This window comes from Panulirus ornatus, chromosome 31 (assembly GCF_036320965.1).
Source record: "Panulirus ornatus isolate Po-2019 chromosome 31, ASM3632096v1, whole genome shotgun sequence".
Lineage (NCBI taxonomy): Eukaryota > Metazoa > Arthropoda > Malacostraca > Decapoda > Palinuridae > Panulirus > Panulirus ornatus.
Window position 1 is genome coordinate 7,014,720 of NC_092254.1, and position 14,515 is coordinate 7,029,234.

Sequence of the window (14,515 nt, forward strand, 5' to 3'; positions counted from 1 at the left end):
TGTTGGTGTTGATGAGTGGCACACAGCATACTGGTGCCTTGGGAGGTGGGAGGACTGCGCCCCAGAGACTCCCTACCTCACCTCAGTTCTGCTCGTGGCCTCTGTATACAGTGGTGTTCGTAAGCTTCAGGAGGTATGTGTTCTCCTCATAGACAGACGTGTTCCCAGCACATTTAGAGCTCAGCCGCTACATCTTATGCAGACGGCGGCGAAAAGTGTGGAGGTAGAATTGGCACTATGGGATACGGGGCAGGGCCGGTCGGTGCTGGAGCGTGTCTCTCATTAGAATTTCTCTCGACGTCTGAGTAGCCATTCTCTCTCTCTCTCTCTCTCTCTCTCTCTCTCTCTCTCTCTCTCTCTCTCTCTCTCTCTCTCTCTCTCTCTCTCTCTCTCTCTCTGGGGTGTGTAGATCCCCCCAGTTCTCAGCCGTCCAGTCTTTCCCAGTCTCCTCCAGGATGCCCTCAGTCGAAAGTCTCCCTCCCCCCCACACCAGTCTCAAGCCCCAGCTGGTATCGTCTGGTGCGTCCCCAGTTCCTCGCCCAGGGCCTGGGGCGGGCTGGGCAGGTGGTATGTAGGGCAGGGAGGGAGGGAGGAGGGCGGGCGGAGCCTGGAGCGGCCGTGGGTGGGAGGCGGGGGACACGCCCTCATATACAGCCCTCCCGACTGTCATGATGATTACGATGATAATCATGACGGTGATAATTATCAGTACGATGATTATAGTGATGATAATTATGGTTATTATGATGATGCTAACTGAATTAAGGAGATGATCATAACGCAAATGATGATGATGATTGTTGTGGTGATAATTGTGGGAATGATGCTGGTGATTGGGATCATTATAATTGTGGTAATTCTGATGATGAGGATATAATAATGGACTGATGGCAGTGTTGATTGTAGCGGTGATGAGCGTCTTGCCAGCCGCTGATAAATGATGATAAAACCTCCCCCACTCCCCCGTCTTTTCTAACCCACTCTCCCCTATCTTTATCTCCCCCTACTCATCATCCTCCCATTATCTCCTCGTCTCCCTTATCTCCTCTTCACATATCTCTTCCTTCTCCTCCACTTATCTCCCCTCCTCCCCTTATCTCCTTTTCCTCCACCTTCTCTTCCTGTTATCTCCTCCCCCTTCCTTCCTTATTTCTGCTACCCCTCCTCCTCCTCCTCCCTTTATCTTGCAGGAGGCGCTGGCCATCCTTAGCCTGGTGTGTATGGCCCTCCTGCGGGGATATGGCCCCTTGTCATTGGCCCGCCAGCGTCATTGTTAGCTGGTGATTCATGCAGGGGGGTGGGGGGCAAAACCACCCACCAACCCACCCACCCTCCCCCGGCCCCCACGATCAGCCCTAATTATCGGGGGTGTCCATCACTGAGGGTGGCTAGCCCACAAGAACCCTCAGGGGCAGGGAGTTCTCTCAAGTGGTGGGGGGAAGGAGGAGGAAGGGGTAGGAAGGGTATGTAGGGTAAGACGAAGGGCGTGGTCATCCTACACTCAGGGCATGGTATTCGGAGGGTGTGTGTGTGTGTGTGTGTGTGTGTGTGTGTGTGTGTGTGTGTGTTTCACTATCCTGTGGTCGAGTTATCACCACACTGCCCATCACCACTGGAGGCCAGGGTTCGGTTCCCAGCTGCATTCTGGCGCTGTGGAGTGGGTGAGCCACTCCCACCACAGCCACAGCTGCAGCCATCAACAATAACAACCTCCCCTCCCCCTAAGGCAACGCAGCTGCTCGGGGAGATGCAAAAGATACGTCATTAACGAGATAACGATCGTTAGCTCCTAATGGCGACAGTGATTAGTGAGGGACACCCCCATTTTCTCCTCGATATTGATGCTGCTCTCGACCAATCAGCGGACCCCCACCGACTACATCAACAGAGTTTATTCTTTCGGTGACCAATGAGAGCCCCTTCCGTGCTTCCCAGCCATGCATACTAATACCCGAAGATTTAAGGCGTACTGTCGTGAAGTGGTCTCGTTGCCCGAGCTCTGGCCACCTGTACGCCGTGTTCAGGTGAATTTGTGATGGTCTCCTGTTGGGGGAAGGGGTGTCGCGTCCAAGGCCTCGTATGTCTGTAGTGTTGGTCAGTATTCAGAGGTGTGGTTTATGTCTGCGAGACCGAGGCCCAAGGTCGAGACAGTCTTAAGTCTCTAGCACATCGCGTTTCCTCGCTTTAAACCACCAACAGAGAGGTGTTGGGAGCGCCTTTGGGTGACCCGGGCTGGATGTACGTTCATAAAAGAGCTGGACGGATTCTAGCGAGGGTAGCAGGGCGTGAACTAGAGCGAGACCTGCAGTTTGAAACGGCCGTGTAGAACGGGCTGTTCACCTGGGGAAGCTTGATCCCAAGATTGGAGCATCGGGGTTTAGATGGACAGTCCCCGAAGCCAGTGTGTAGGGTGTGTATAGTTTTGCGTTATCGCGTCGAGTCAGTTTAGATTTTCAGAGACAAATGAAGAGAGTATTGAAGGATACGATAGGGGAAAAGGTGGTAGGGTGAGGTGGCATGGGAACCAAGAGGACCTGCCTGTAGTAGTTATGGACGCTCGCATGTCTACAGGGTGGAGGGTGAGGGAGCAGGGTGGTCGCAGCAGTGATGGCCGGGTCGGTATCCTCTCGCCCGGGAGGCAACACCACAATGTTGTCAGGAAGAAAGATCAACATAACTGGAAGGGTCTCACGCAATGACGTTGTTGTGTATGATGGTGCAGGTTCCTGCGGGTGTGGCGGAGGCTCTGCTGGGGCCGACTGGTGAGGGGGCAAAGACGAGAGGAAAGGTTGTCTTATCCAACAGCCTTCCAAGGGCAAGTGTCTCCGCTCCCTCTCATTGAAGCCTCTTCGTCACCAGGACCTCGCCGGGGCTACACAGTGACCTGAGGATAATCTAACGCTGTACTATGAGGAGGACCCAAGGTCATGACCTTCATGCAGCTGATCCACCAGGTTGGTTTCGCGTCCCACTGGCTGTAGCAGTTCTTTACCCAGTGTGTGTGGCCAGGGGTTTGTGTCCCTTCACAGTGGGAGTGACAGTTCCTAGGTGGGCCCGTGTGTCTCCTTTCACTGCACACAAATCAGGACTCAATTTTCTTCCAGCATTACTTTCCAGTTGGTCTAATGTTCATCACCAGTGGACATGACTGTACGGCCTTCTCCCCAGGGGAGGTTGGAGGGGCGCATTACTGCCCAGTGGGTGTGCACATCGGTACGCGCGATGCCTCTACTTGCCTTCCGAGTCCAAGAAAGTAGTTCTCATGGGATTTCCAGTCCATTGCTTCTTGTGGACGCTCCAGATGCTGCTCTCTCTCTCTCTCTCTCTCTCTCTCTCTCTCTCTCTCTCTCTCTCTCTCTCTCTCTCTCTCTCTCTCTCTCTCTCTCTCTCTCTCTCTCTCTCTCTCTCTCACCAGAACTTTAAAAACCTTCCCTCGCCTTACGCCTCGCTTCTGGTATTACGGAGGCCAGGGTAAGGTGAGGTGAGGTGAGGCGTGGCGGTGCTCCTCAGACGCGTCCTAGCCGCATTAGGCAAGTCATTGTGACGACCGCGGTAATAAGCCGTGATCGGGTCATAATGCGGGAGGAATCACTGATCCAATTTCACAGTTGAGTCTGGCAGCGAGGTGGAGGCTCCTGCTCACGTAGCAGCCTCACCCCAGGGGAGGTAGGCGGTGCGTGAGGGACGCGGGATCACCACCCCAGGGGACGCGCCGACATCCGGCGAACTCGGGAGACTCTCTCCCCTGGTGGGACGTGGCGGCATCCCTCAAGGAACGCAGCATTTTCATGGTGATTTAGTAGCCCACCTGGGGGACGCAGGAGCCCCATGGGTTGACATAGCAGACCCCAGGGGACGCATCATGTCCGAGGGAACGTCACAGCCCACGGTGGATGAAGCTCCTTCCTTGGGGAGTGAGCACATCAAGCCAATCCTGGGGTGAGGGAGAGGATATTTCCGTGCTGGCGTGGTCGTCTCCCTCCTCCTCCTCCTCCTCCTCCAAAGACGCAGACGGACGCGGACGCAAAACGTCGGCAATGACGCAGACAGCCGCGGACGCAAAACGTCGGCAACGACGCAGACGGACGCGGACGCAGAACGTCGGCAACAACGCAGACGGACGCGGACGCAGAACGTCGGCAACAACGCAGACGGACGCGGTCGCAGAACGTCGGCAACGACGCAGACGGACGCGGACGGAACAACTTTCTCCTGGAACGCCAGTCGACGAACATGGCTGTCAAAACTTAACGGAGGAAAAAATTAAACAAATCCCTAATCATTATCATCATCATTTAAATATTATTATAAACTCTCCCAAGCCTCTTATTTAATGCAAGGAAAAAAAAAAGGTGAACACTTTTCCCCATCAGACATAATTAAGGCTGAGGCCAATTGGTTCTATCCTCATTTGTAATTAACTAGAGTTATTGGATTAGATTACGGTCATCCGCAGTTTAGCCGGACCAATTATTGGCTCAAGTACTACTTTCACAGCGCCGTATATACTGCCCAGTTATTTAATGGCGGCGGTTTATTAGGCGCCGTTCATAATGCAATGTTTATATACAGTTGAAAGTTTACTGTAAGGTTGTGTGTGTGGGTGAAGTGGGGTTGCCTCCGAGGCCCATTTTCTCTCCCGCTTGTACCACCGTTTTCTTTCTTGTTCTCCCCTTGTTGTATAACTTTTTTTTCCTTTTTTTTTTTTTTTTAACCCTGTCGTATGTTTTGGCATTTTTTTTTTCTATTCTTCTGCTCTCAAAATACCAATATCTTTTGATTGTTATTTGCAGATATCAAAATGTCAGTCTCTTTCAATAGTTATTTCAAATATCAAAATATCAGTATCTATCATTTATTATTTCAAATATCAAAATATCAGTATCTTTCAGTGGTTATTCAAATATCTAAATATCAGAGTCAATCAATGGTTATTTCAAATATCAAAATAGTATATATCAATGGTTATTTCAAATATCAAAATATCAGTATATATATCAATGGTTATTTCAAATATCAAAATATCAGTATATATCAATGGTTATTTCAAATATCAAAATATCAGTATATATCAATGGTTATTTCAAATATCAAAATATCAGTATATATCAATGGTTATTTCAAATATCAAACGATTATTATCTTTCAATTACGTAATTTTTTTTTTCTTATTTTCAAATGAGTGTTGTCCTTACACGTAACACCATCATGGGGGTTACTACTGACTGATTGGTGCGTGTGTGTTTACCGTCAGAACAAACCTTGAAATCATGCTCGTGTTTTCATTTCTTTTTTCTTTTTTTTTTTCCTGAGACATTCAGCCCGTCTGTTCTCTCTCTCTCTCTCTCTCTCTCTCTCTCTCTCTCTCTCTCTCTCTCTCTCTCTCTCTCTCTCTCTCTCTCTCTCTCTCTCTCTCTCTCTCTCTCTCTCTGTCATAGAGAACGGCATGAACTCTGGAGGGTATAGTTTAGTGGTAGGGATGCGCTCTGTCTTTCAGGCATTGTCGCAGCCGCTGGTGCCCCGTCCACACACACACACACACGTCTCGAGGCTTCTGTCGAGAGAGAGAGAGAGAGAGAGAGAGAGAGAGAGAGAGAGAGAGAGAGAGAGAGAGAGAGAGAGATTCCTTGCCGTGCGTCGCCAGGTAGCGAGTGTGAGATCACTGGTATTAAGCCCTCATCACCCCCGACATGGTGACTGGCCGGTCATGTCCGTGTGATGGTTTTGCTAACCTCTGTGTTTATACTGAGGCGGCGGCGCGGAAGGGGCCCAAGACGTCCCTCTTGGGCGGCATGACAAGAGGCGGTGTCCTACCCTGCGGGCGGGGGGTGGTCGGTCTGGAGTGGGCGGGGAGGGAGCTCTCTACAGGTGCCTGGCGGGGGTCAGTGTGGAGTGGAGGAGGGAGGGATGTCGGGGGCTTCAGGGCTGTGGGGAGGGCGGCTGGTGGACACAAGGGAGGCCCTAATCACAGGTCGTAACTTGCAGTTATACCAGGGCGGCAATAAGCGGGTCTGTGGCGGCGGCGCCTCCTCCCCTTTCCATCGTGTGGTGATGAAGGCGAGGAGAGGAGCCCGACTCCGCCCGCCCGCTCCCAGCCAGCCAGCCAGCCCTGCTGTTTGGGCCGGGGGAGTTTGTCCCAATGACGTACTGGCCTCTCTCGTCAGCGGCCCCATTGTTACGGTGCTGATGAAGCAGCCAAGATATTACCAGGCCCTTGGGTGAGCACCCGCCCCGGGGGCCGATGATGACGCCGTTGGGGATGATAACGCCGCGAGAGAGAGAGAGAGAGAGAGAGAGAGAGAGAGAGAGAGAGAGAGAGAGAGAGAGAGAGAGAGAGAGAGAGACGAGAAGAAGAGAGAGAGACCCCCTGGTGTAGCGTAACTCCTCCCCATGTGAACAACTGCCTCCTACCCAACTCCCCCCCCCCCTCCCTTCCTCATCCTACCAGGACCTTTAATTAAAAAAAAGAAAAAGAGCAACATAACATGACCGTATCCGACGCGTAGCCCCTGATCTTACCACAACCCTGTGAAAACCGAGCCATGCCCAGGCCGAACGTAACACAGGCCTGCAGTGGCTCCAGAAGGCTTTCTGTAGCGCACGCTGTTCCCATAGACTCCTCCACGTTTACACACACACACACACACTTACGTATACGGACGTCTTGAGTCTGTACGCGCTGTGCTCCTTCCGCGCCTTCACGTATGTATACGTCTGTGGGAGTTGGCGAGGTCTAAGACCACTGCTATTTGGTATTAGGGGCGATGGTATACTTGTGTGGGAGACGTGCAGTGTGGTATGTGGGTATGAGACACCAAGACGATGCCTGTCGCAGCCTCCGCCCCTCTCCCTGCTGTACACCGTCGCAGCACACCATTGTCCTACCGTAGCCACCTCCCGCAGCCTGCACGTAGTCCCCACACGCACTGGGTCAGGTGTCCCCCACGACAGCTGTTGCCGTGTAAGCCGGCGATTACTTGTATGTACCTACGTGTGGTGTCGCCCCAAGAATCGTCGTGAACCCGAGGGCTTCTTCCTAGCCTCTCGAACACTAGGGCACGGCCATCCCGCACGACACCTGGCTATGATGGCCTGGTCCTTGGTACCCGACCTGACCTTCATATCGCCCTCGTACCGTCGTGCTCTTGGAACGTATCGCACCGTCCGTTCGAGGATCGTACCGTCGTGCTCTAGGATCGTACCGCTGTGCTAGGTGATCGCACCGTCGTGTTCGAGAGTCGTACCGTCGTGTTCGTGGGTCGTACCGTCGTGTTCGTGGGTCATACCGTCGTGTTCGTGGGTCGTACCGTCGTGCTCGAGGATCGCACCGTCGTGTTCGAGGATCGCACCGTCGTGTTCGAGGGTCGCACCGTCGTGCTCGAGGATCGCACCGTCGTGTTCGAGGATCGCACCGTCGTGTTCGAGGATCGCACCGTCGTGTTCGAGGATCGCACCGTCGTGCTCGAGGGTCGTACCGTCGTGTTCGTGGGTCGTACCGTCGTGTTCGTGGGTCGGACCGTCATTTGACCAAGAGGTCAGGTCCCCTCTTTCTCCGTCGGGAATAACCGTGAGGTTTCGTGCAGTACCTTATGTTTTTTGAGTATCGAGTCGATTGCTTCATTAACCAGGAGAGTCTTGATTTGACCTTAGGGGAGGCTGGTTCGTGTTTGGAGAAGCCATGATGGATGTCCTGTGGTGAAGACAGTGGGACGGGGAGGAGGAAGACGACGGGAAGGAGAAGGAGGAGGAGGTGGTGATGCTGTAGGGAGGCACAACGGGGAGATAAGACTTGTCGAGGTGTTGATGCCGGGTGAATTAGGGGAAGAATGAGACGTTATCTCAGTGATTTATGACGTGACGTGGGTGGATGGGGGGGAAGGTTGAGGTGGGGGAAGGATGGGACTAGAGTGGTGGTGGTGGGGGGAGGATGAGACTAGAGTGGTGGAGGAGGAGGGGAGGGAAGGGGGTAGACCTAAAGAGGGGGGAAATACGGGGGATTAGACGCCATCCGAGGGCGGCACTGAGCCAGAGTGGAGGCTGGCGGACCCCGCGTCGCATCCATCACCGCGCCTGCGCCCCGCCAGCCAGTAATTTAGAGCTACACGCGAGGGTGATGCTCCTCCGAGCGTAGCGGTGTGTGGGGGAATGTCCTGATGCCGCCTGCCCTCCTCTGGCCCGCCCTGGCATGGCCCGGCGGGGAAGCCGTAATGAATGGGTGGTTCTCCTGCTGCAGCAGACTTGGTCGAGCCAAGGACAGAGTGTTGTGGCTTAGGTCGAGAGAGAGAGAGAGAGAGAGAGAGAGAGAGAGAGAGAGAGAGAGAGAGAGAGAGAGAGAGAGAGAGAGAGAGAGAGATGGGTGCCTTATGTAAAGGGGTATGAGTGACGGTGAGCGGGGCTCTTAGACACGCTGTTACAGCATGAAGGTCTCTTTAGACGGTGTTCGGGTCTTGAGATTGAAAGGGGGCACAGCTGTAGGAATGATAGAGACAGTAGACAGGGCTTGTAGGGATGATAATGACAATAGACAGAACTGTCGGGGTTGCTATACAGACTAGACAGGACTGTGGGAGTACTGGAGACAGTAGACAGTGCTCTGGGAATGATAAGAGACAGTAGACACGGCTGTAGGAATTACTCGAGACTAGACGAAACTCAAAGGATAATCTACCGAACTTGTAACAGTTTGCCGGTTTATTATCCTTTTATGATTTGTATTCCTTCTGACTTTTACTTCACTGTTCTGTGAGTTCCTGATATCCTCCACTATCACAAACAGCCTCGAAAGGACCCCAGTGGTTTGTTGCTGTCTGAATTCCTTTGCATTCCTTTGTATTGATATAGGATTGGTTACAGGCGTGTGTGGATCTACGCATTTAAAGATATATATATAGTGCTGTAAAAAAAAAATATGTAATCATGAATTACCATACTTGTTTTGGAGAGGAAAACGTAGGTGAAGTCTTTCTTATTTCTCCAAAGAGGTCACTAGTCTGTCTATAGAAACAGTTTGAAGAACAGATAAACGCCGACAGTGCAATTGATATGTCCCGGCACACAGTCTGTCGTCTCCTGGTGTATATATCTGATGTGTTATGTCTCTCTCTCTCCTCTCCCTCGCAGGGCAAGAAGGAGGGCTCCTTCCTCTGGATGGTGAAACGTGACCCGCCGTCCTACTTCTTCGGCACCATCCACGTGCCCTACACGCGGGTCTGGGAGCACATACCCAACAACACCAAGCGGGCCTTCAAACTCAGCGACAACGTGTTCTTCGAGCTGGACCTCACCGACCCTTACACCGTGTCTGCCCTCACCACATGCCAGCTCCTGCCGAGGGTAAGGTGATCTGTACCTTCTCAGGTCCTACCCTGACACTTTGCCTAACCTTCTCAGGTCCTACCCTGACACTTTGTCTAACCTTCTCAGGTCCTACCCTGACACTTTTGTCTAACCTTCTCAGGTCCTACCCTAACACTTGTTCTGACCTTCTCAGGTCCCACCCTTACACTTGTCTGACCTTCTCAGGTCCTACCCTGACACTTGTCCAACCTTCTCAGGTCCTACCCTGACACTGTCTGATCTTCTCAGGTCCTACCCTGACACTTTGTCTAACCTTCTCAGGTCCTACCCTGACTCTTGTCTGGCATTTCTGGGCCTGCCTGACCTTTGTTTACCTATCAGGTCCCACCTGACACTTTGTCTACCTGTAACAGTTGTTTTGAATGCTAGTTGCTACCCTTCACACGGCCGGGTTGCAGCGCCTGGAGGCTACAGATTAGGATTATAGGTTCTTTTCAAATCTGGGCCAGGTTTTGAGGCACAGCATGTTGGCGTAGAAGGCTGTAATAAGGCCAGGAAAGGACGTTTTCGTAGACCCTTTGTATTAAGTAGGGTGAAACGCGGGTGGGGGATACCGTAGAGTGTTTATTAGTAGAATTTGTACCTGAAGATGACCTGGGAAAGACTCAAGTAGAACCTAAGGAGAACGTGAGGACGAACCAGGGAAGATGTATTGAGTGAGGGACTAGGGAAGACCCGAGAAAGACCTGGGTTAAACCTAGAAGGACCTACGGAAGACCATTCGTTAGTTGACGAAAGATACCACAGTCTCGTCAGAGAACTTCACGCTTCAGAAGAGTTCCTCCTGTCTCTGCTACTGAAAGTGGTGCAGTTTTGAAGATGCAGAAACTCTTAGATCACCAAGGAAGAGATCTTGTATCGATAAGGGCTCTTGCAGCTTGGAGGCTGCGCTTCATCCAGTAGCAGGGAAATGATAGACTCCCTTTGAGTTTCTCGACGGTATTGTCAGCTCCTTTCGTCAATAGACGATGAATAAACCTCGTCGAAGGTGAATTTTCCACTCATGGCGTAACCACAACCCGGCGGAATCCGGTAACGCATATATATATATATATATATATATATATATATATATATATATATATATATATATATATATATATATATATATATATATATTCCTATGAGTCCACGGGGAAAATGAAACACGATAAGTTCCCAAGTGCACTTTCGTGTAATAATCACATCATCAGGGGAGGCACAAGAGAGAAATATAAGTCAGTTGATATACATCGAAGAGACGAAGCTTCTCCCCTAATTTCTATGAGTTCCGTGCCGAACCCGCTGGTATTGCTGCTTGCGGGAGTTGAAAGCCAACACCGCCAAGGCTGAGTCGCATTAAAAGGGCATGTGTGTTTCGCATGCACACTCGGTCGATCGCCGTACATTATACTTAAGACAGTCGACCCATAAGATGTCGACGGTTATTGGCCCCGACATTGTTTAGCTGTGGCCTGATAACATGTTAATCAAGTCTGGTTCGACGAAGACCTTCTGAATAATCATGCAGTAGGTCTGTTGCCATTTGTGTTCGCATATGCTCGTTTGAACTCTTAAAGTGTGTGTGTGTGTGTGTGTGTGTGTACTTGGGTTTCCTTTGTGTCCAGGTCCCTGTGTGTGTGTACGTGTGTGGTTTCATTATGCATAGACCTGTGTGTGTACGCGTGTGGCTCTGTGTGTACCTGGTGGGAAAAAATCTGCTTTATGATTATGATTATCTTGTATGCCACATTAATCCTAGGATGTTCAAATCTGATGTGGGTCTGTGTGTTCCCCTCCTGCAGGGGAAGAACCTGTCGGAGGTGCTGCCGGGGGAGCTGTACTCACGCCTCAAGCGACACCTGGCCTACGTCAAGACCCAGATGCCACGATGGATCACGCCGGACCAACGCGGCCGAGGGCTCTACGCTGACTACCTCTTCAACGCCATCACCGGTGAGTACCAGGTCCTCTCTCAACGCTGTTACCTCCTTCAGCGTCGTCACAGGTAAGCACGGGGCTCTTCCCACCTACTCCGAGATAGGTCGACCAGGCAGCTGAAACTCTTAAAAACTTTAGCAGCAAGATTGCGCTATCGTTTTTGCGTTTCGTTTTCGAGTTAATTTCACCCACAACTGCTTTTTCTTTACCCCAGGTTGTTGTATGAGTTTTCCTCCTTCTAACTGACTCTTCTGAGAGTCGAACAGAGCTTACGAGTCCGTCTCTTTCCCTTCTACTTCGAGCGTAAAGTCACTCCAGTACGCCAGACCTGTCGCCGGTGGCTCATATCCTTCCTCGGATACTCACCTTCTCTTGAGGCTGCTCCGCCTCTGTAAGGCCTCCATTGTTCGGGGGAGATAATACCAGCCCCATAAGGCCAGTGATAGGTAATGTCTATTGAGGAACTCAGTACATCCCAGGCGGCTGTACCTACAACAGTTCGATTTCGGATTGAAATGTTGTAATGGTTTCTAATCCAGACAGCAACAGGTTTCGTAAGGTAATGCAGTTCGCATTACATTCGCCCGAGCGAGACTTAGGGCAACGTCAGGTTTTGAATTTGTGTTCGCATTCGTGGACACATGACGAATACCCTTCGCCCCGCCTTCGAAAAGACTTGAACGCCAGTCTTTATGGCTACTATCCTGGTGTACTGTGTATTGATAACGAGGTGGTGAGGGTGTATCATTGTGCATGTGTTGCATGGGTGTGTGTGTGTGTGTGTGTATGGGTGGGTGGGTGGGAGGGTCGGTGTAGCTCAGGCGCAGGGTGTGACTCCAGAAATTTCAACGCAGCGATAAGAAAGAATCTGTATAATATCCAAAATATCCCGTAAGGATGTGTATGCATATTACACACACACACACACACACACACACACATATATATATATATATATATATATATATATATATATATATATATATATATATATATATATATATATATATATATATTTAGCCTGTATTTCTTTGGATATAACTGGTTCATAGACTACATTTAGTTTCTTATAAGTGAGTTTAAGGGAGTGAGTTATAATGGTAATTTTCTAACTACACTTTGGAAAGAATTTTGTCTTTTCTTCTGGGGGGGTAGTGAGGGTGTGTACTGTACCCCTGGTGAAGTCTGTTGTGTACCTGATGGTCCATTACGAGGTTATTTGCTGTCATGGTCGTATCTGAGGTAGAACAGGGTTGTATTCAAGTAGAAGCTGCCGCCTCACCCACCGCTCCTTCCGGCTCAACAGTCAGTATGGGGGAAGAGCATAACAGATCAACGCCAGCAAAACTTGGAATTAACGCCATGTGGTATGGGAATTAACGCCATGTGGTATGGGAAGTAACGCCATGGGGTATGGGTAGTAACGCCATGGGGTATGGGTAGTAACGCCATGGGGTATGGGTAGTAACGCCATGTGGTATGGGTAGTAACGCCATGTGGTATGGGTAGTAACGGCATGTGGTATGGGAAGTAACGGCATGTGGTATGGGTAGTAACGCCATGTGGTATGGGAGGTAACGCCATGTGGTATGGGAAGTAACGCCATGTGGTATGGGTATTAACGCCATGTGGTATGGGTAGTAACGCCATGTGGTATGGGTAGTAACGCCATGTGGGTATGGGTAGTAACGCCATGTGGTATGGGTAGTAACGCCATGTGGTATGGGTAGTAACGCCATGTGGTATGGGTAGTAACGCCATGTGGTATGGGTAGTAACGCCATGTGGTATGGGAAGTAACGGCATGTGGTATGGGTAGTAACGCCATGTGGTATGGGTATTAACGCCATGTGGGTATGGGTAGTAACGCCATGTGGTATGGGTAGTAACGCCATGTGGGTATGGGTAGTAACGCCATGTGGGTATGGGTAGTAACGCCATGTGGTATGGGAGGTAACGCCATGTGGTATGGGTAGTAACGCCATGTGGGTATGGGTAGTAACGCCATGTGGTATGGGTAGTAACGCCATGTGGGTATGGGTAGTAACTCCATGCGGTATGGGTAGTAACGCCATGTGGGTATGGGTAGTAACGCCATGCGGTATGGGTAGTAACGCCATGTGGGTATGGGTAGTAACGCCATGTGGTATGGGTAGTAACGCCATGTGGTATGGGAGGTAACGCCATGTGGTATGGGTAGTAACGCCATGTGGGTATGGGTAGTAACGCCATGTGGTATGGGTAGTAACGCCATGTGGGTATGGGTAGTAACTCCATGCGGTATGGGTAGTAACGCCATGTGGGTATGGGTAGTAACGCCATGTGGTATGGGTAGTAACGCCATGTGGGTATGGGTAGTAACGCCATGTGAGTATGGGTAGTAACGCCATGTGGTATGGGTAGTAACGCCATGTGGTATGGGCATTAACGCTATGTGGTATGGGTAGTAACGCCATGTGGTATGGGAATTTACGCCATGTGGTATGGGTAGTAACGCCATGTGGTATGGGTAGTAACGCCATTTGGTATGGGTAGTAACGCCATGTGGTATGGGTAGTAACGCCATGTGGTATGGGAGGTAACGCCATGTGGTATGGGAGGTAACGCCATGTGGTATGGGAGGTAACGCCATGTGGTATGGGTAGTAACGCCATGTGGTATGGAACCATTGTACTGCCCTCCGGAGCGTTATCGGAAAGAAACCCGGCGGTTCCCTGTGAATGTACCTTACGAGGATGCAGGAGCGCCCGTGATTGGGGTGGGTCTTACGAAGGGCGCCTCTCTCTCTCTCTCTCTCTCTCTCTCTCTCTCTCTCTCTCTCTCTCTCTCTCGCTCCCGGGGATTCTTCTGCGTGGATGTGCGTCGTTAAGCCAGTAAGTGGACGTCTTGTCAGATGACTGGTGAGTCTCTGCGCGCCGGTGACGGATGCGCTCAGGTGAAGGCGTGTTCTTGGAGAACCTTACATGGAAATACACTTATGGCTTCATTCTGACGTTACACACACACACACACACACACACGCGCGCGCGCGCGCGCGCGCATGTTGGGGTGATTTACGTGTGCGAGTTACGAGAAGAGAGTAAACGCTTGTGTTGCCCCGTCTCTCTGCCTTTTTTTGTGTGTGCCATGTCTTCATCAGTCTTATGGATATATAAACTCACACACACACACACACACACACACACACACGCCCTCTCCTAGGCTTACGCCAGGTCCTGTCCGTCATTGATCGGCTCTAA

The 14,515-nt window shown here is 50.9% G+C and overlaps 1 protein-coding gene across 2 annotated transcripts in view; it reads left to right on the forward strand.

Moving 5' to 3' along the window:
* LOC139758786 (metalloprotease TIKI1-like) overlaps positions 1-14,515 on the forward strand; it is a 276,929-nt gene that overhangs the window by 175,325 nt on the left and 87,089 nt on the right. For both annotated transcript variants that reach the window (XM_071680588.1, XM_071680589.1), the window contains 2 exons: positions 9,121-9,333; positions 11,142-11,292. In XM_071680588.1, the coding sequence (XP_071536689.1) occupies positions 9,121-9,333; positions 11,142-11,292 (364 nt within the window). The remainder of the gene's footprint in view (positions 1-9,120; positions 9,334-11,141; positions 11,293-14,515) is intronic.